The sequence below is a fragment of the Leptopilina heterotoma genome, unplaced genomic scaffold (assembly GCF_015476425.1).
Source record: "Leptopilina heterotoma isolate Lh14 unplaced genomic scaffold, ASM1547642v1 Lhet_60, whole genome shotgun sequence".
Taxonomy (NCBI): Eukaryota; Metazoa; Arthropoda; class Insecta; order Hymenoptera; family Figitidae; genus Leptopilina; species Leptopilina heterotoma.
The window spans coordinates 1,786,431-1,806,962 of NW_025111138.1; the positions used below are offsets into that span (position 1 = coordinate 1,786,431).

The window sequence follows — 20,532 nt, forward strand, 5'->3', positions numbered from 1 at the left end:
TCAAGAAAATTGTGCGCTAATGAAAGAGTACGGATTCGTTTACTTTTTGAATTAGAATACAATTTTGACTAATTTTTAGTAAAAAAAAAAAAAAGTAGAGTAAATGAAAAACATTGTTTTTCGGTAAATTTCCAATATGAGAGAAGATGACACGTATAATATAGGGGAGAGTGGGGCAAAATGGGGTACCTTTTTGAAATTGTTTGTTTACAGAGGACCAAACGAATAAATCGATTCAGCTAAACTTCAGAATTCTTCTTTGTACACTTAGCTTTGAGGAAATTATGATAATAGCGGAGAAAAAAATTTTTGAAAGAACTTATATCGTATTTTCTGAGAAAGTGCTAACATCCCATTTTGCCCCACCCGTGGGGCAAAATGGGGTGGCATCAAATAACTATACAAAACATTGAGTATTTTTTCAAAATTCATTAAATTCTTGTTGTATGAGATTATAAATACAAACAAAAAGTAGGATTCTTTATTACTATGAAAAAACAAGTAATATTTATTGGAATTTAACAAAAAAACATCTATATTGCGAAATATCGATATATCGATAATGAAACATCGATGGTATAAATTTCCAAACAAAAATATTGATTCTTCTGCAGGAAACCTTTAAATATGCATAATATAATGTTTTTAAATAGTTTTAATGAAGCGGCGTAGCTTCCGGCATGCCCCACACTTAGGTACCCCATTCTGCCCCACACTGCATATTAAAACAAAATGCAATGTTTACAAGTTATTGTAAACAATTAAACAATCTATTCTATTGGAAATTACTCTAGAATAAGTACTGAAAAAGATACCACACTTGCCAAATTAAATGCATTATCCCAAAAAGTTTGGTAAGCACTTTAATTTTGAAAAAAATTCATATTTTTTTTGCTTAAAACTTAAAAGTTGTATAACTTTCAAAAAAAAATTTTCTTTGGAGTGTCTTCATAATTAATAACAGTTTCTTATCAACATGAATGATATATGTCGAGGATAAAAAAATTAAAAGTACCTATCATGGAAAAACAAAGGTACCCCATTTGACCCGCCTACCCCATTTTGCCCCACTCTCCCCTAATTGAGTATAGGATTGAATTTAGTATGCTGAGTGAGCTTATACAGGAGTTTACACAAAGAGAGATTGAGAGAGTGAGAGAGATAAAGTAAAAGATGCTTAACCTGACGCAGTTCCCAGTTCACCACCACAAAATGTGGCGTGTACAGCGTTGAATGGACAGAACATACAGGTCACATGGAAGCCACCACCGGCTGACAAAGTTCACGGTATAGTCGTTGGCTACAAGGTGGTGTATGAAGCAACGAACGGAGCAATGGAGATAGACTTGCAGGGATCACCGGAAACAAGAATCACTCAAGCCTTGAGCGCAGTCCTTCACGGTCTTAATCCCTACACCAACTACACGGTCCAAGTTTTAGCATCTACACGAGCTGGAGATGGAGTTAGCAGTATTCCAGTATCCTGCACTACTGAAGAAGATGGTAAGTTGTAGATTATAGGGGGGGATATATATATATATTCAAACACAAGTCTATATATATAGAAGTGTGTGTCTGCTTGTTATTTTCAAGGGGGAAAGTATAGACGATGTCATATATGCATTAATATAACTTTCAAGCTTATACTCCTCAGCTTGACCCTTGCGTTCTTGTACAATGAACAGAAACACCATTTCAAACAAGAAGTTTCATCACGACCCTTGTTATTATACTGTTATACATAATAGCATAATATTGACCGAATTATATATGCGGGATTACTTTGTTGTATATAGAAGGTAGGTGGGGGGAGGTGTTTGAATTTTGAGAGATTAACTTACAATTTATATTCACATGACTTTAGTGAATTGATTATAAAGCAAAAATTTATACATAACTTTTAGAAGATAATTTCATAAAATTCTACTGTCTGACTAGAGGGAATTTATACTACTTGGATTTTAGAACTAAATTACAACAATTTGGCACTTTTTACCCCTCTGAATTTTTGAAAATTTTTTTGAGTTTGAATTTTGAGAGATTAACTTAGAATTTATAGTCGCAGGACTTTATAGTGAATTGATTATAAGACAAAAATTTACACATAACTTTTAGAAGATAATTTATTTATTTATTTATATAATTTCATAAAATTCTACTGTCTGACTAGAGGTAATTTATACTACTTGGATTTTAGAACTAAATTATAATAATTTAGCACTTTTTACCCCTCTGAGATAAAAAAAAAACTATTTTTACTACTTACAATGTATGTCTGACTGACAGTGACTTTTACTACTTGAATCAATAATATAAGTGGTTATTTGAGAATTGTATGGAAATCCAGTCTGACAGAAACTTACCTGCTCTACTTATAATTATGAAATTACAGAAATACGAAACAAATTTGTCAGACTTAAGATAGTTTGTACTACTTAGGAGCTAAGTTATAAATTTATAATGTATACATTCCCAGCTGAAAAAGTTTTATAGAATTTCACTAGAATCATTCTATATGAATTCTAGTGAATATTCTACAGAATTTCACTAGAATGATTGTATAGAATTTCTACATGAACAGCATGTGATTGTTAGGTTCTCAATGGTAATTTTTTCGACCACTTTTCTCTTTCAATATTTAATAAATTGAGCTTAAATTTTGAACAAAAGTCTGAAATACAATAAAGAAGGGCAGCGATGTGCAAAAGTTTTAATATTTTCAAAATTAATTATTACAAATCACTTTAAAATGATTAGTTGTCACGGTCACTTCTAATCAATTTTTCGTCTTTACCGATTTCAAAGTGTTTTATTATCATTTTAATTTTTGATTTGTTAAAACTTTTGCACATCACTGCCCTTCTTTATTATAATTATTTTAGACTTTCTTACAAAATTTCAGCTCAATTTATTAAATATTTGAAGAAAAAAGTGGTCGAAAAATTATTCGTGAATTCTTTAATTAAACATATATTAGAAATTAAAAACTTTAAATAAAAAAAAAAAAATTCAATTATACAATTTGTCAAAAAATTTAATTTCAAAATTCAATTATTTCTAAAAATTCACGCCATATTGCTTTTAATATTCGTATTGTCTTAATAATTTAAACTGAAATTAATTTTTAAATCAATTTTTATTAGAAAATTCTACTAGAATTCAATTATTTAAATATAAAAATGAATAATTTATTTATTGAATATTTCTTAAAATTGAATTCTCATAAAGAATGTTATCAACATATTTTTAAATAATTGAATTCTTTCGACGATTTTTAATAAAATTTATAAGAACAATTATATTTCCCAAGAAATTCGATTAAAATTGTATTAAAAATAATTGAAATTCTGCATTGAGTTTTATTATTTATAAAAATAATTGAATTTCTAAAAATAATTTCATTATTTAAAAAAATAATTGAATCCTTGCTATCTAAATCTAAATTAGTAAAAATGTTTACTAATTTGAATTAGTTACTGACTTTTTGCTTTTGAATTAGAAAATTTTACTAATAAATTAGTAGAAATAACTATTTATTAGTAAAATTTACTAATTCAAAAGCAAAAAGTCAGTCACTATAATTCAAATTAGTAAATATTTTTACTAATTCAAATTTAGAGAGTTTAAAAATTTTATTATTTATAAAAATAATTAAATTATATTGCAAAGAAATTTATAAAAAATTTGTAAATAATTGAATTTCTGTGAAATCTTTTTTTTTATGAAAATAATTTAATGTTTACGTACAATTTTATAAAATTTTTTTTAAATACTTGAATTGTTTTGGAAAATTTTATTAAAATATTAGATATTAAAAATCATTGAATTATGTTAAAGTTTTGAAAATAATTGAATTTCGTAGAAGAATTTTATTATTTATAAAGATAATTGAAATTTTGATGAGAATTTTTAAAAATTTGTTAAACAGAATTGGATTTTTGCGAAGAATTTTATTACTTTTGAAAATAATTGAATTTCTACAATCATTTGTAATTTCTCTTAAATTCGCCAAATTATATCGTACAATTTACGAATATTTTGTTCTTTTTTAATCAAATTACGGACTTTAGGAACCTTTTTTTTTTTTTAATAAAACTGACTTTTACGAACTTAAAACAAATTTACGGATCTTTACGGGATTTACAGATCTGGTTCGAGCCCTGTAGTAACTATATACAATAATATAATTTATTATAATGTTAAAAAAATTAGCGAAAGTCAATTTTCGAACAAAAAATTATTTCATGAAATTTATATTCTTTCTAATTAAAAATCACTAAAATTTAGTAGAATTCATGTAGAAATTCTATAGAATATTCATCATAATTCATATAGAATGATTCTAGTGAAATTCTATAGAACTTTTTCAGCTGAGTTAACATTTAGTCTGACTCAGACTTGCTTCTACTACTGACAATGAGAGTAACAAATTTTTTCTAATATATAATATTTTTTTTAACAAAACTCTCTTTTGGTACTAATTTAAAAAAAATGAATTGTTTCAATCAAAATGTTTAGTTTTAAAAAAATTTTTATGTAATTGACACAAAAAAAACCATGTTCTAAATTTAAGAATATAATAATAAATTTTTTAAATAAAAAACAGTTTTTAAACTCAGAAATATTTTTATTTTAAGAAACTTTTTCCGATTTTAATAATATTATACTCTAGCTTCAAAAATAAAATACATGGAAAATTACTTAAATAGGAGCCAAAATTATATTCTTAAATTTAGAATACCGTTTTTACGGTGAAAGATAATGTTTAGAGTGATTATAAAATAGAAATTGACATTTTTCTCTATTTTAAACTTTGTCTGACTAAAACAGTTTATACTACTCAGAAAGGGAATCGCAAGTAATAATACTTAGTCTGGCTGAAAACTCCTTTCACTACTGATTCTATGAAAACAAAAAATTTAGGACAATTGTCACTTCTACTTTATAAATTACAATTTGTCTGACTAAAAACATTTTTATACTACTTAGCACCAAAATTACAAAAAGTAGGATTAATATTTAGTCTGACTGAAAATACTTTTACTACTAATTTTATGACAAAAAATTTTTGGGACACTTTATGATTGAAGCTATTATTAATTCTATCTAAAAAACTTACTATCTGTCTGACTAAAAACAGTTTTTACTACTTAGCACCAAAATTACAAGTATTAATATTTAGTCTCACTGAAAATACTTTTACTACTGATTTTAAAGCAACAAAATTTTTGGGACACTTTGGATGAAGCAATTATTACTTCTATCTAAAAAATATTACTATCTGTCTGACTAAAAACAGTTTATACACCAAAATTACAACAGTCTGACTGAGACTTGCTTTCACTATACTCATTTGAGAAAAATTTGAGAAAACCAGATAAAAATTTTTTTAGAAGATAAAAATTTGTCAACCATGTAAATTTTCTTTAACCAAAACGAAATTCAAAACCAAGCTTAACCAATATAAATTAATTGCAAAAAAATATATATTAACCTAGAACTAAATTATTTCAAACGAAATTAAAATCTTTTGCACATAAATTAAAACTAATTTCGTAAAGAGAAATTAAATTAAAATTATTAAACAAATAAATATTCATTTGGCTCCGAAAGACAAATATATATACATATATATATATCTTTTCACTGAAGCTGCTGTAATAATTCAGCATATATTTTTAGAGTTGCAAAAACAAAAATGCTTTTAACACTGGCAAAATTATTTTAAAAGATAAAATGCATGCAAATTTTACATAATAAGTATATGCATTTATGCACTACCATGAAACTCGGAAACACGATATTTATGTATAACGTTACAAGTTAAACATTAAATGTTTCAGTTTACAAACTTCATCTAGTTTGTAGGTTACGTCAACACACCTTTGTAAGCTCATTTTCCAGGAATTTATAATTTATGGCAAACTTGATGAATTCCCCCCTCTTTCACCGAAAAAAAAAAATTGAAAAACATTTTATTTTCCTGATTATTATTAAAATCTTTTTGGAAAGTGTAAGAGTTTACGGAATACTTGTGAAATTGCATTATTTTGCCATTTAAATAGTTTCGCTTAAATTGGTTTTACATGGATGAAATGGAAAATGTATTATTTCACTTGTTAGTAGTAACAGTTAATTTTCCTCAGACATTTAAAAAAAATCTATTTTTTACAGATTGTAGAAAAGTATTGCAAAATATTTCATTTCCTATTTTTAAAATTATTTTTCCAGTAATGAAAACTTTTCGAATTTTTTTTTTAATTTAAGAGGCAGGTTTTTTAATTTTAATTAATTGACTGTAAATTTCTAATAAAATTAACATTCAGTGGAGAAAATAAATTTTATTATGTTAAATAAAATTGAAATTTTCGTATAAGTAGAAATAATTAATTGAATTCAGACAAAGTGGTTTAAAATCGAAAAAGTCATTCAAGTATCAGTAGTGAAAGTCAATATTGGGTCAGACAATACAGTTTATATTTATTTAAAATATTTTAATACTGGAAATTTTAGTTTTAGTGAAAAAAAATTAAAATCAATATACAAAGTGCTTTAAAAAGGACAAATGCATTCAGGTATCAGTAGTGAAGATCAGCGTAAAGTCAGACTAAACAGTTAATAATTGAATTCATGCGAAGAATTTCATTATTATTTATTAAAATACTTGAAACCTTTTGAAATTAAATTTATTAAAAGTTTTAAAAGTAAATGGAATTCTTTAAAGAATTTTATTATTTACGAAAGTAATTGAATTATTATAAAGACTTCAATCAACATTTTTGAAAATAATTGAATTCTTCTGTAGAATTTTATTAAAATTTTTAAACTTAACTGAATTTTTGCATTTAAAGTTATTTAAAAAAAATTTGAAATAAATTACACAAAGTTATTTAATAACGACAAATTTATTCAGGTATCAGTAGTGAAGATCAGTGTAAAGTCAGACGAAGCAGTTTATAATTATTTAAAATACTTTTACTACTAAAAATCTTATATTGGTAATAAAAGTTTGTAAAAAAAACCCTACAATGTAATTTAATGACGAGCAAAAAAGAAGTATCAGTAGTGAATATCAATATTAGGTCAGACAAAATAATTAATAATTAATTAGAAAATTTTACTACTGAAAGTTTTAGTTGTTGGTAGCAAAAAGTACAAAAAAACACACAAAGTAATTTAATAATGAGAAAAAATTCAAGAATCAGTAGTGAATATCGATATTTAGTCAGACAAAACAGTTTATAATTATTTCAAATATTTTACTACTGAAAATTTTAATTGTTGATAACAAAAGTTGCAAAAAATACAAAAAGTGATTTAATAAATAAGAAAAACATTTGAGGATCAGTAGTGAAAGTCAATATTAAGTCAGACGAAACAGTTTATAATATATTTACTACTGAAAATCTTACTATTACTAGTAAAATTTAATATGAATTAGACAAAGTGATTTATTAACAAGAAATACATTTGAGAATAAGTAGAGAAAGTCAATGTTAAGTCAGACAAAATAGTTAATAATTTTATTTCAAATATTTTATTATTGAAAGTTTTGGTTCGAGTAAAACTTGCAAAAAAATACACAAAGTTATTTAATAATGACAAAAACATTCGAGTATCAGTAGTGAAAGTCAATATTAAGTCAGACAAAACAGTTTATAATATATTTACTACTGAAAATCTTACTATTAGTAGTAAAATTTAATATAAATTAGACAAAGTGATTTATTAACAAGAAATACATTTGAGAATAAGTAGAGAAAGTCAATGTTAAGTCAGACAAAATAGTAAATAATTTTATTTCAAATATTTTGCTATTGAAAGTTTTAGTTGTTGGTAAAAAAAGTGCAAAAAAAAACACCCATGTTATTGAATAATGAGAAAAATATTCGAGTATCAGTAGTGAAAGTCGATATTTAGTCAGACAAAACAGTTTATAATTATTTACGTAATATTTTACTTCTTAAAATTTCTGTATTAGTAGTGAAAATAAATATAAGTCAGACAAAAGGATTTAATAAGAGAAATACATTAGAATATCAGTAGTGAAAGTCAATATTAAGTCAGACAAAACAGATTATAATTATTTACAATTATTTAAAATATTTTACTACTTAAAAGCTTAGTATCAGTAGTAAAAATGAAATAAATGTTATTTTGTTAATAACATTAACCAAACAATGTTATTTAATAGCGAGAAATACTTTGAATTAATCGTAGATGATAAAATTTCATTGAATATAAAAAAGGAAAAGAAAATGAATCGATTAATAATTTCCTTATATTATTATACTAAATATTTATAGTTATGAAGTAATTAAAAAAAAAGTTCCTAAAATTGTTATGATGGTAATAAATGCGCACTTTAATTTGTATTTTTCTCTCTCTCTTTCTGACTCAAGTTCCTGGCGCGCCAGAAAGGGTAAAAGCAGTGGCTAATGCGGAGGATTCAGTGGTGATATCCTGGCTTCCTCCACGACGACCGAACGGAGTACTTACAAAATACACGGTTTTCATTCGAGTACTGGATCAGGGCCAAGAAGTAAAGATCATTAAAGACTCTCTGCCCGCGCACAACTTACACTATGATGCAACGGGACTCAAACTACGTGAATCGTACGAGGCATGGGTTACTGCCTCAACCAAAATGGGACAAGGACCCACCACCCCAGTCATCAAATTTAATCCAAGTGCCACAAGTTCGTATCACGTTCTCTATTATTATTAATTTTATCTCAATTTTAACCTTATTACCATTTCACTCTCACATACGCTAATTAAATCAATAATTATATCTTATTTTCATTTCATTTCAATTATTATTATTCAATTTTTATACTAATAACAAAGAGTCAATAGCAAGAAAAATTAATTACAATAACAATAATAATAATAAAATTAAATAATTTTAATCACGTTTTATTATTTATGTTATTTATTAATTTTCATTATCATTATTGAATTTGGAATAATTTACTTTTTGCATGCAACTTTATTAACATTCTTTAATAATTTAAAATATTTTGAAAATAAATAAATTTTAAATATTTAAAATTTTAAATAATTTAAATGTTTCATAGAATTTTATTAAAATTTATTAAAATAATTGAATTGATTCAAAGAATTTAATTAAAATTTTTGAAAATAATTGAATTCTTTTAAATTATATTATTTTTAATCAATTCAATCATTTTCATAAATTTTAATACAATAATTGAATTGATTCAAGGAATTTTTATTAAAATTTTTGAAAATAATTGAATTCTTTTGAATTTTATTATTTATAAACATTCAAAGGAATTCAATTATTTTCATAAATTTTAATAAAATAATTATGAATTGATTCAAAGAATTTTATTAAAATTTTTGAAAATAATTGAATTCTTTTGCTTTTATTATTTATAAAAATTCAAAGGAATTCAATTATTTTCAAAAATTTTAATAAAATTCTTTGAATCAATTCAATTATTTTCATAAATTTGAATAAAATAATTAAATTATTTTGAAGAATTTTATTAAAATCAATTCAATTATTTTCATAAATTTTAATAAAATAATTATGAGTTGATTCAAAGAATTTTATTAAAATTTTTGAAAATAATTGAATTCTTTTGCTTTTATTATTTATAAAAGTTATAATATTTGAGCGAAGAATTTTATAAAAATTTTTAAAAATATTTGAATAGCCTACTTTAGAAAATTTTTATTAAAATTGTATTGCAAATAATTAAATTCCTGAGAAGATTTTTACTGTTTATGAAAATAATTACATTATTATAACGAAATTAATCAAAAATTTATCAAATAATAAAATTATTTTGAAGAATTTTATTAAAATTTATGAAAATAATTGAATTTTATTATTTATGAAAATTATTAAATTTGTGCGAATTGTGAAAAGTGGTATTAATATTTATTAAAATAATTGAATTCTTTTGAAGTATTTTGTTACAATATTTGAAAATAATTAAATTCGTTTGAAGAATGTTATTATTTATGAAAATAGTGGAATTTTTTTGAAGAATTTTGATAAAATTTTTGAAAATAATTGAATTTGTTTGAAGAATTTCATTATTTATGAAAATTATGAAATTTATACGAAGAATTTTATAAAAAAAATTTTAAATAATTGAAGTTCATTAAAGAATTGTATTATACATGAAAATAATTGAATTCTTTTGAAGAATTGTATTGCAAATAATTAAATTCCTGAGAAAAATTGTACTATTTATGAAAATAATTGCATTATTATAACGAAATTAATGAAAAATTTTTCAAATTATTAAATTATTCCGAAGAATTTTATTAAAATTTATGAAAATAATTAAATTATTATGAAGAATTTTATCAAAATTTTTGAAAATAATTAGGTTTGTTGGAATAATTATACCAAAATTTATAGGAAGTAATTGAAGTCCTGAAAAAAAATTTATTATTATGAAAATAATTGAATTCTCGTGAGTTGTGAAAAATGTTATCAAAATTTTTGAATATAATTGAATTATTATGAAAAATATTATCAAAATTTTTGAAAATAATTGAATTATTATGAAAAATATTATCAAAATTTTTGAAAATAATTGTATTCCTAAAGAAAATTTTAGGTATTACTATGAAAATAATTGAATTCTTGTGAGTTGTGAAAAATTTTATTAAAATTTATAAAAATAATTGAAGTTCTTTGAAGAATTTTGTTAAAATTTTTGAAAATAATTTAATTTGTTTGAAGTATTTAATTATTTATGGAAATAATTGAATTCTTGCAGAGAAATTTTATTAAAATTGATTAAAGTAATTGGATTTTTACGAATTTTATTATTTATGAACATTTTTTAATTTCTGTGAAGGAATTTATAAAAATTTAATTTTTGTAAAGAATGTTGTTAAAATTTTGGGTAATAATTGAATTATTTTGGAAAATTTTATTAAAATATTTGAAAATAATAAATAGTACTTAATAAATTTATTAATTGATTAATTAAATAGTTGGATACTAATTTTTAAAATTTTTTTATATTTTCATTATTAATTAATTAATTAATTTATTTATTAATTAATTAATCAATTTATTTTAATAATATTCACAGCATAAAGTCAGTCAATTAGTTGAAAATTTATGTTTTGTAAAAATTATTAATATAAATTTAAAACAGAAATTATTAAACTAAAAATTATTGATTCACTTTTTCGAAGAGTAATTATCGAATAAAAATACTATTTTTTTTTTTTTGATGAGTTATGTATGTTGTATAATATTATCGATTTAATAATTAGTTTCAGCGGCAATTATCTCCTTTGGAGTTTCTGTGATAGTACCATGGAGGGTTGACGTGAACTTAGCCTGTCATACAGTGGGAGATCCAAAGCCAATTGTTGAATGGCGCTTGGGAGATTTGAAATTGCAGAAGCAACAACAAAGGTTAATTGAAATATTTTCATATTCATTACACTAAATTTACAATTAAACAACAAAAAAATATTTCAATAAGCAAAAATAGATACTTCATCGACAATTATACGTTATTTTATTCTACCAGAAATTTTTTAATTTAAAATTTAATTAAATTTAAACAAAATCTAATTATTTGTCATAATTAATTAAATTATCAATTGTTTATTAGTCCTTTCACTTTCGATTGAAAACAAAAAGAGTAAAAAAAGATAAAAGTAAATAAATATGAATCAAATATTAAAATAAATAATAATACCTAATTTTTCAATAATTTTTTTTATCTCTTTTAATCTTTTTTCGAAATTTTTGTTTGTTATACGAGACTTTTAATAATTTTAAATTTACCTCTACGAATAGCCAATTAAGTACGCTGTATTCGTTATTTTAAACATTCCAGACTCGATGTTGGATCCGATAATACTTTACTATTACGAAACGTTCAAAGGACTCAGGAAGGAAACTATTCTTGTCATGCGAGGAATTCACTGGGATCCGATGAAATCGTTTACAGTTTACACGTTCAAGGTATTTTTTAAAAAATAATGTATTTTAATAACAGAAAATTATTTCCCCCTCCTCTTTATAATAAAATTATGGTAAAACCATTTTTTTCCATCTCTAAATATATTCTCAATAATTCGCATATATATTAAAATTCAAAATTAAAATTGATTAATTAAAAATTAATTTTCTTTTGTTTAAAAAATATCTCTCTATAATTCGCAATGAGAAAATTAATAATTAAAATTGATCAATTAAAAATTAATTTATTTGATTATATAAGAAAATTTAACAGTAGCAAAAGTTTTGTAATTTCGTTATTAATTAATACGAACAAAATTAATATTAAATAATAGTTAATTAATATTATACAGTAATGTAAGGTATTGGTAGAAGTTTTCCGCTTGATATTGATTCGAAAAATATTTAATATTAAAAATGACATTAACTTTCGTACATTTTTTTCCGAATTTAAAATTTAATATAATTAGAAAAAAGCGGAAATAATATTAAAAATATTAAAAATAAAATAAATATTAAAAATTATAATTAATCTGAGGAAAAAAAATTGAGGAGAATAGTAATAAAATTTTCTTTCGATTTTGAATATTTTGTATTTAATTATTTAATGAGGATTTCATTCGGTATCAGTTGGCGTTTAATTAAATTAAAATAATTAGTATAAATGTATATATTCAATAATAATTGGTGCATGTATCGAAATAAAATGAGATTTATTTTTAATTTTGACATACAGTAGATAATTGATTAATTCGGTACAATTATATGTATACCTAAATATATACTGGAAATATTATACATCTCAATTTAATTTAAATTCTCCAATATTAGGGCTTTTTATTATTAAATTATTAATTAAATTCTATTGATCCGTTTTTTATTTAAGATTGTTATCAAATTAACAATTCTAATTGGATAAGGTATTTATTGTTGTAAATTTCCAAATTAACTGCATTATTATTACTAAAGTATTTTGTATAATATTTTTGTATAGTTTTTCTTATTTTTTTTTTGCCTTTTCATTTATTTTTCATTTATTTTATTTTTGGTTTATAATTTTATTTTTTATTTTAAATTTCGATTTTCTATTAGGTATAATTTTTATTTTTCCATTTTAGTTTAAGTATTTTATTTTATTTTTGATTATTTTCTTGATTTTACTTTTAAACTTAGTTTTTCGATTATAATTTTATTTTTGTTTTTTAATTCCGATTTATTATTTCGTCCTAATTTTTTTCGTAGTTTTAAATTTTATTTTTTACTTTAATTCCGGGTTTCTTTAATTTTATTTTGAATTTTGTTTTGTATTTAGTTTTCAATTTTGCTTCTAGTTCTTAAATTTCTTCTTAGCTTTTAATTTCGTTTTGATTTTTTAATTTTGCTTCTAGTATTTAATTTTATTATTTTGATTTTTAATTTCGATTTTTAATATTATAATTTTTATTTGTTAATTTTGGTTCCAGTTTTTAATTTTATTTTTTATTTTTAATTTCGTTTTTATATTTAGTTTTCTTTTTAGTTTTTAGTTTCGTTTTTATATTTTTTAATTTCTCATTTATTTTTTATTTTGTTTTAATTTTTTAATTTTGATTTTATTTTTTGATTTCGTTTCTATTTTACTTTATTTCGTTTTATTTTGTTTCTAGATTTTTATTTTATTTTTGTTTTTTAATTCCGATTTATTATTTCGTTTTTATTATTTTTTTTCGTAGTTTTAAATTTTATTTTTGCCTTTAATTCCAATTTTCTTCAATTTTATTTTTAATTTTGTTTTTAGTTTTCAATTTTGCTTCTAGTTCTTAAATTTGTTCATAGTTTTTTATCTCATTTTGATTTTTTAATTTTGTTTTAAGAATTTAATTTTATTATTTCGATTTTCAATTTCGATTGTCAATATTATTATTTTTATTTTTCAATTTTCGTTTTTCGTTTTTATATTCGTTTTTATATTTAGTTTTACTTTTAGTTTTTATTTTGGTTTTTATGTTTTAATTCCTGTTTTAATTTTGATTTTGTTTTTAGTTTTTAATTTTGATTTTATTTTTTTATTTCGTTTCTATTTTTCAACTTTGTTTCTAGATTCTGATTTTATTTTTGATTTTTAATTCCGATTTATTATTTCGTTTTTATTTTAGTTTTTATGTTTTAATTCCTCTTTTACTTTTATTTTGTTTTTAGTTTTTAATTTCGATTTTATTTTTTGATTTCGTTTCTATTTTTTAATATTGTTTCTAGTTTTTGAATTTAATTCTAGATGTTAATTTTGTTCTCATTTTTTAATTTTGTTTTTGTCTTTTACTTTTTTTTATAATTGAAAATTTTATTTTCAACTTTTAATTCTGATTTTTTTCAATTTTTTCTTTAATTTTTTATTTTGTAAAGTTCTTCATTTTATTATTTTGATTTTTAATTGCGATTTTTTTTAATGTATTTCGATTTTGCTATTCATTTTGGTTTAAGTTTTCAATTTTATTTTTAATTTTTAATCTTAATTTTATTTTTCAATTTTGGTTTGAATTTTTGATTTTTAATTCTGTTTCTTTTTTCGTTTTCATTTTTTAATTTTGTTTTTAGTTTTTTATTTTAATATGAAGATTGAATTGATCACTCGGCGGTATTTAATAATTAAGAATCAGAATTTATCGATCACTTCGAGTCAGGTGTGACCACCTGACTCGGAGTGATCGATAAATTCTGATTCTTAATTAGTTTTTTATTTTGTATTTATAGTTTTTGATTTAATTTTTAGTTTTTAATTTAATTTTTACTTTTTAATTTAATTATTAGTTTTTAATTTCGTCCTTATTTTTTATTAATATCGTAATCTTTTTCTGTTTTGCTTGTAGGCATATATTCATTTTATATTTTCGAAGCCATGAGTCATTGATTTTCGTGACCCACTGTAGGAAGTGAATTATTCTTTCAAAGACGACTTTACAGAATCCAAAAACAAAGGAGGTAAACTAAAAAGCGTTGCATAAGCAAACTGTGATGAGGCTCAAGGAAAGTAAAACTTGAATAAAGACTCAAGAAAAGCGCATCCTAATGAAAAACTTTATTCGCTCTTCTCTTTTATAGGAAACTTTTTCAATTCAAAATACTGAAATACTCCATCGAAACTTGTTGAAAACTACAAATCCGATGACTACATGTCCTTGGTCAATTGAGATGTATTTCAGTTCTTTCTAAACTTGCTATATTCGAATCGTATTGTATATATATATACACAACTGTATGTATTTAAAAAAGAAAAATGGTTCAAAGAACCGTAAAACGAGTCACGTTGCATAATCTCTTACTCTATGTGAGTGTGTGTGTATATATATACAATTCATGAACTAACAAACACAAAGTTCTCCACCGTTCAATGAGACCATTCTGTTTTGTCGTTGAAACTTGCAAGTTCTAATTGGTAAACTTTTCGCATAGTTCCACCAACGCCGCCCACTCTTCTCGCAACAGGAACGACCAACGACGCAGTTCAACTTCAATGGAAACAGGGAGATAATGGAGGCTCGCCGATTAAAGGATTTTTATTGGCTTATCGAAAAGAGTTTGCTGAATGGGAGGAGGTCATGCTTGATCGACGAGCGAGTACACATTTGTTGGAGGGACTACAATGCGGTACTAAGTATCAATTCACATTGGCGGCGTTTAATCGAATTGGCAGTGGGAGTGCGAGTGAAATTGAAAATGCAAGGACCAAGGGAACAAAACCATTGCCACCATCGAAACAACATCTAATTAAGGCTAATTTAACATCGGTTGTACTTGAACTCGCCTCTTGGCAGGATGGCGGTTGTCCTCTGCTCTATTTTGTCGTCGAGTACAGAAGATTCCTTGGAGACTGGCTCCTAGGTAATGAAAATAATTTTTCTTTATCATTTTCTTTTTTCTGCTCCAATTTTTTTTTTCTTTCTTTTTTTTATGAATATTTAACTTTTGGGTATTTAATCATTTTTGATTACCCACACGGAGAAAAATACAGAGTAACTTTTACTATTTACAATGTAGAAATAAAACTGTCTGGAAAAATGCAACTTGATAGTAGTTTTACTCCAAAAATAGTAAAAAAAAAAAATAACAAAATCAGAAAAAGTAAAATTGCGCTGAGAATTAGGGAAAAGTCAGGAAATTTTTTCAAAAGTATTGGTAAAATATATTCAAATTTCTGGAATTCATGAGAGAATTCTGGATTTTGGTGTTAAAAATATTTAGAAAGATTTATTTCTTCTTATAATTTTTTTATTTTATTTAGTTGAGTTATAAACTTTCAAAATCACTGAAAATTTTAATACCAAACCTTAAATTTTTTCTCTACTTCTGACAATAATTATTTTATAGAATATAAAATTGAATTTATTTTAAATAATTTAATTCTGTAAGAACTATTATGTAATTATTACTTATAAATTAATTAGAGGATATATTTTACTTAAAAATTCCAAAAATAATTGAATTTTAGAAGAGTTCAGTTTACAATATTTATATTGCATTTCAGAAGGTTCCAAATTGAAATTTTAGAAAATTTGAATTTTCAGTAATGTTGTTTAAAAATTATGAAAAAGTTACTTTTTTGACAAATTTTCATTCAAATTTTCTTTTTTCTTTTGAAATTAGTTAAATTATAAAAATACACATTTATTTGGAAAATTTTCGAAAAATTGAATTGAAAACAAGTGAGTTTTAGACGAGTTTTAAATATAAAATTAATTAAATACCTAATGAAATTCTCAAGGAACTGTTTTAAAAATTACTAAAAATGATTGTTTTAAAAAAGAATTTTAGTTTAAAATACGAGCAAATAATTGAATGTTAGAAGAGATTTAGTACAGAAATTTCTAGAAATAATTCAAAAAGATTTCAAATTGTACCTAATTTTCGAAAATTTGTACTTTAAATAGTTTTAATTAAAAATTCTAAAGATTTTACTTTTTTTGAAAAATTTTATACCAAATTCTTTTGTAATTATTTGAATTTTTTAATATTTTTAAAATTTAATTGAAAAATTGCCGAATAATTGAAATTTTGTAAAATTAAATACTAAACAAATTGTATTTCAGAAATATTTCAGATGAACTTATTTTTTTCTTTGAATAATTAAATTCTCCAGGAATTTTTTTAAAAATTGGTTAAAAAAATTGTTTTAGAGAAGAATTTTAATTTGAAATACTTAAAAATAATTGGATTTTAGAAGAGATATAATATAAATTTATAGAAATCATCCAAAAAGATTTCAAATTTTACCTAATTTTCGAAAATTTGAATTCAAAATTCTGAAGATTTTACTTTTTTTGAAAAATTTTATACAAAATTCTTTTGTAATTATTTGAATTTTTTAATATTTTTAAAATTTAATTGAAAACATTTCGAATAATTGAAGTTTAGTAAAATTAAATTGTAAACAATTGTATTTCAGAAATATTTTAGATTAACTTATTTTTTTCTTTGAATAATTAAATTCTTAAAAAAATTTTTTTTAAATTGTTTAAAAAAATTTTTTTAGAGAAAAAGGTATAAAAATTTATATTTTAATTCAAAAATTTCCATAATAATCTGATTATCGTATTTAATTCCAAACATGTGAATTTTAGATAAATTTAAAAACGAATTTTTTTATTTCCTTTTTATATATAATTATAATAATTGAATAATTTAATTCTAGAAGAACTTTTTTTAGAATTATCAAAAATAATTGATTTAAAGAATTTCAGTTAAAAATTCCAGAAAATAATTAAATTGAAATCTTAAATATAATTTTGAAGAAGTTACAATAGCAATTTTGATGAATTATTCAATTTTCAATGGTTGAGAATTTGAAATTTCTGAAAATCTTAATTCCTATTGAAAAATAATAATAATTAAAGATTCATCTAAAAAAACTATTCATTTTTTGTGATAAATTTTACGATTATTAAAGATATTCACAAATAAAATGTATTACAAAATAATCATTTTTTGAGAGAATCAGAATATTCTTTTGTGTCAGGAAAAATAGAAATAAAATAATAATAAAAACTAATACATAATAATAGTAAAAGATAGTAGTAAATAGTAAAAGTTTCGTTAAGTGAAAAAATTAAAAAATTTTAGTGTAAAAATTGAGAAAATTATTGAAAAATAAGAAAATTTCTCATTTTTTTCTTGCAGTAATGATTTTTTTCTTAACTCGTATATTAATGAGAATATTTCCATGTAAAATTGAAACCACTAATTTGATAATTTTCCAGTATCAAATAACGTACCGCCGCAAACGAGATTTCCAATAGTCAGTTTGGAAAGTGGAACGAGTTATGAATTGAGGATAACTGCTTATAACAATGCGGGTTCAATGCATGCGGAGTATTTATTTACAACTTTAACGTCAAACAGCAATACGAGAATGCAGGAAGTACCTTCATTGGATAATGGCGAGACACCATTATATCTTGATGCACAAGTACTAGCACCAAGTGTAATATCATTATTCGCTGTTATACTCGCCGTAGCCGGCGTATGCTTTTGCCTAAGAACACGTAAGTATTTTTTGTCCCTACTTAAAATCAATTTTCCTTTAACGTTGACAATTTTTATTTCTTTCTAAAGAATTTTTTTTCCCCCTTTCTTAAAATCAATTTTCCTTTACGTTGCCAATTTTTTTTCATTTTTTTTATTCTTTAAGAAAAAAATTATTATTTTTTTCGTAAAGAATAAAAAAAATGAAAAAAAAATTTTATTAAATATTAAAAATATTAAAAATAATTTATTATTGAAATAAATTTTACGACGTTAAACCTGACAATTTTTCTAATTGTTACTGGGAAAATCGTCAGTTTTGACGTTGTTAATTTTAATTAAAATAATTTATTAATTCTTTTATTTTTTATTCTTTATTTGTTCTTTATTTTTCTTTATTTCTTTATTCTTTATTCTTCGTTTGGTGTTTATTTTTTAGAATGCAGATAAAACAGTTATGAATATAATTTCTAATTGGTTAATTAAAAAGTGAAAGAAAAAAAAATTGTGGAAATAACGAGATCGTTGAGAAATACAATAAGTGTGGAGAAATGCAGAAGTAAAATCGAAAATTCACCCCTACGGAGCTATTCACTCCACTTGTCGCCCCATGGAGTATCTAAATATCGAGGAAGCGTACTCCAATTATACCGTAGAAAAGAATTCCAAACCGGATGCCTATCGGTATTCAAGAGCTCTGTCTAACACACACTGTACGTGAATTAATTCATCATTTGTGATTTCAACAAGCGCGTTAATGAGGCAGAGATTTACTCCAACACACACAAGTCCATTATATCACAAGTTCGATATTTTCTAGAAATTGGAAAAAAAAATTACTAATATCAGCGACTTATCATTTTCTATATTGTCTTTTTTTAATTTCCTTGCCGGTCTTTGTTTACAACTACTCAATCTAATAAACCAATTATTAATTTTCGACAAAATTTCAAATTTGTAACAAAGAATTTTATTTCAGAACTGTTGTTTTTCTTCTGTTTTTCAAATTGAACGAGAAAATTATTTAAGCAGCGAAATTAATCAAATTGAAACTATAAACATCATAATATTATTTATTTATGATAATAAAATAAGAATAATAATAATAAGAGAATATAAAAGGAGAAAAAAAAGTGAAGAAGTAAAAAAAGAAAGAAAAGTGAAATTTTTTGCACAGGATGAATAGAATCTAGGGTGCGATTTTTTTTTCTTACTCTGAAATAAAAAACGTAATAATTTTCAGATCCTGTCAGATCCGGTTCCACGAACGATTCAAATGCACAAAATCAGGCAGCCCTTGAGAATAAGCATAATATGGAGCAAAGGGAGCAATATTATGCGACGGTGAGAAAACCAGGTCAACAGTCACCCTGTCGTGAGGTGAGCGCACTGGAACGTATACCAGAATATTCTGAAGATATTTATCCGTACGCTACATTTCATCTGCCCGAGCAGGAAAATCTCTCAGCGAATCCAATGCGTCAGGCGTATTTTTACGAGAGAAGCGAAACAATGTTGCAAGGCGCCCAGGTACGGGTAAGAAATTTTCATTAAAATATTTACATTAAAGTTTAGTACACCTTTTTTTTTATTTTATTAAAGTTTTTCTAATTAAAATTTTTCAAATTCTAATTTTCTAATTCAAATTTTCTAATTCAAATTTTGTAATTCAAATTTTTCAAATTCAAATTTTCTATTTTATTTCAAATTATTCGAGAAATTTTTTTCTATTTTCCTTTTTTAATTTTTTCACATTGACATTTCAATTAGTATATATCGATATTGTCCTTTTTTTCCTGAAGAAGTGTTGAGATTAAGAAAGTAATTAAAAATCTGATTAAGAAATACTCTGAAGCAGTTAAGTAAATGGGTTTACTTTTTCTCGCATTTTTTTTTTAATTCTAATTGAAAAGGGAAAATGAAATTAAGAATGTATGCAAATTTCTTTTTTTTCAAACGTTATTAAAAAGACTTTTTGACTATTAGTTATCTGAACTCTTTATCTATCTTCTTCTTTATTAATAATCGTCGTATTCCGAATATCTGTTCGCAATTTAAAGTTA

At 23.0% G+C, this 20,532-nt stretch overlaps 1 protein-coding gene across 8 annotated transcripts in view; it reads left to right on the top strand.

Annotated features, from left to right (window-relative positions):
* The window catches only part of LOC122509294 (Down syndrome cell adhesion molecule-like protein Dscam2), a 332,361-nt gene that overhangs the window by 307,258 nt on the left and 4,571 nt on the right, over positions 1 to 20,532 (top strand). For 6 of the 8 annotated variants that reach the window (XM_043623242.1, XM_043623243.1, XM_043623238.1 and 3 more), the window contains 7 exons: positions 1,192 to 1,503; positions 8,403 to 8,699; positions 11,275 to 11,419; positions 11,850 to 11,977; positions 15,404 to 15,832; positions 18,205 to 18,489; positions 19,713 to 20,005. In XM_043623242.1, coding sequence (XP_043479177.1) covers positions 1,192 to 1,503; positions 8,403 to 8,699; positions 11,275 to 11,419; positions 11,850 to 11,977; positions 15,404 to 15,832; positions 18,205 to 18,489; positions 19,713 to 20,005 — 1,889 coding nt within the window. The remainder of the gene's footprint in view (positions 1 to 1,191; positions 1,504 to 8,402; positions 8,700 to 11,274; positions 11,420 to 11,849; positions 11,978 to 15,403; positions 15,833 to 18,204; positions 18,490 to 19,712; positions 20,006 to 20,532) is intronic. The other 2 variants (XM_043623239.1, XM_043623241.1) reach the window with 1 other exon arrangement.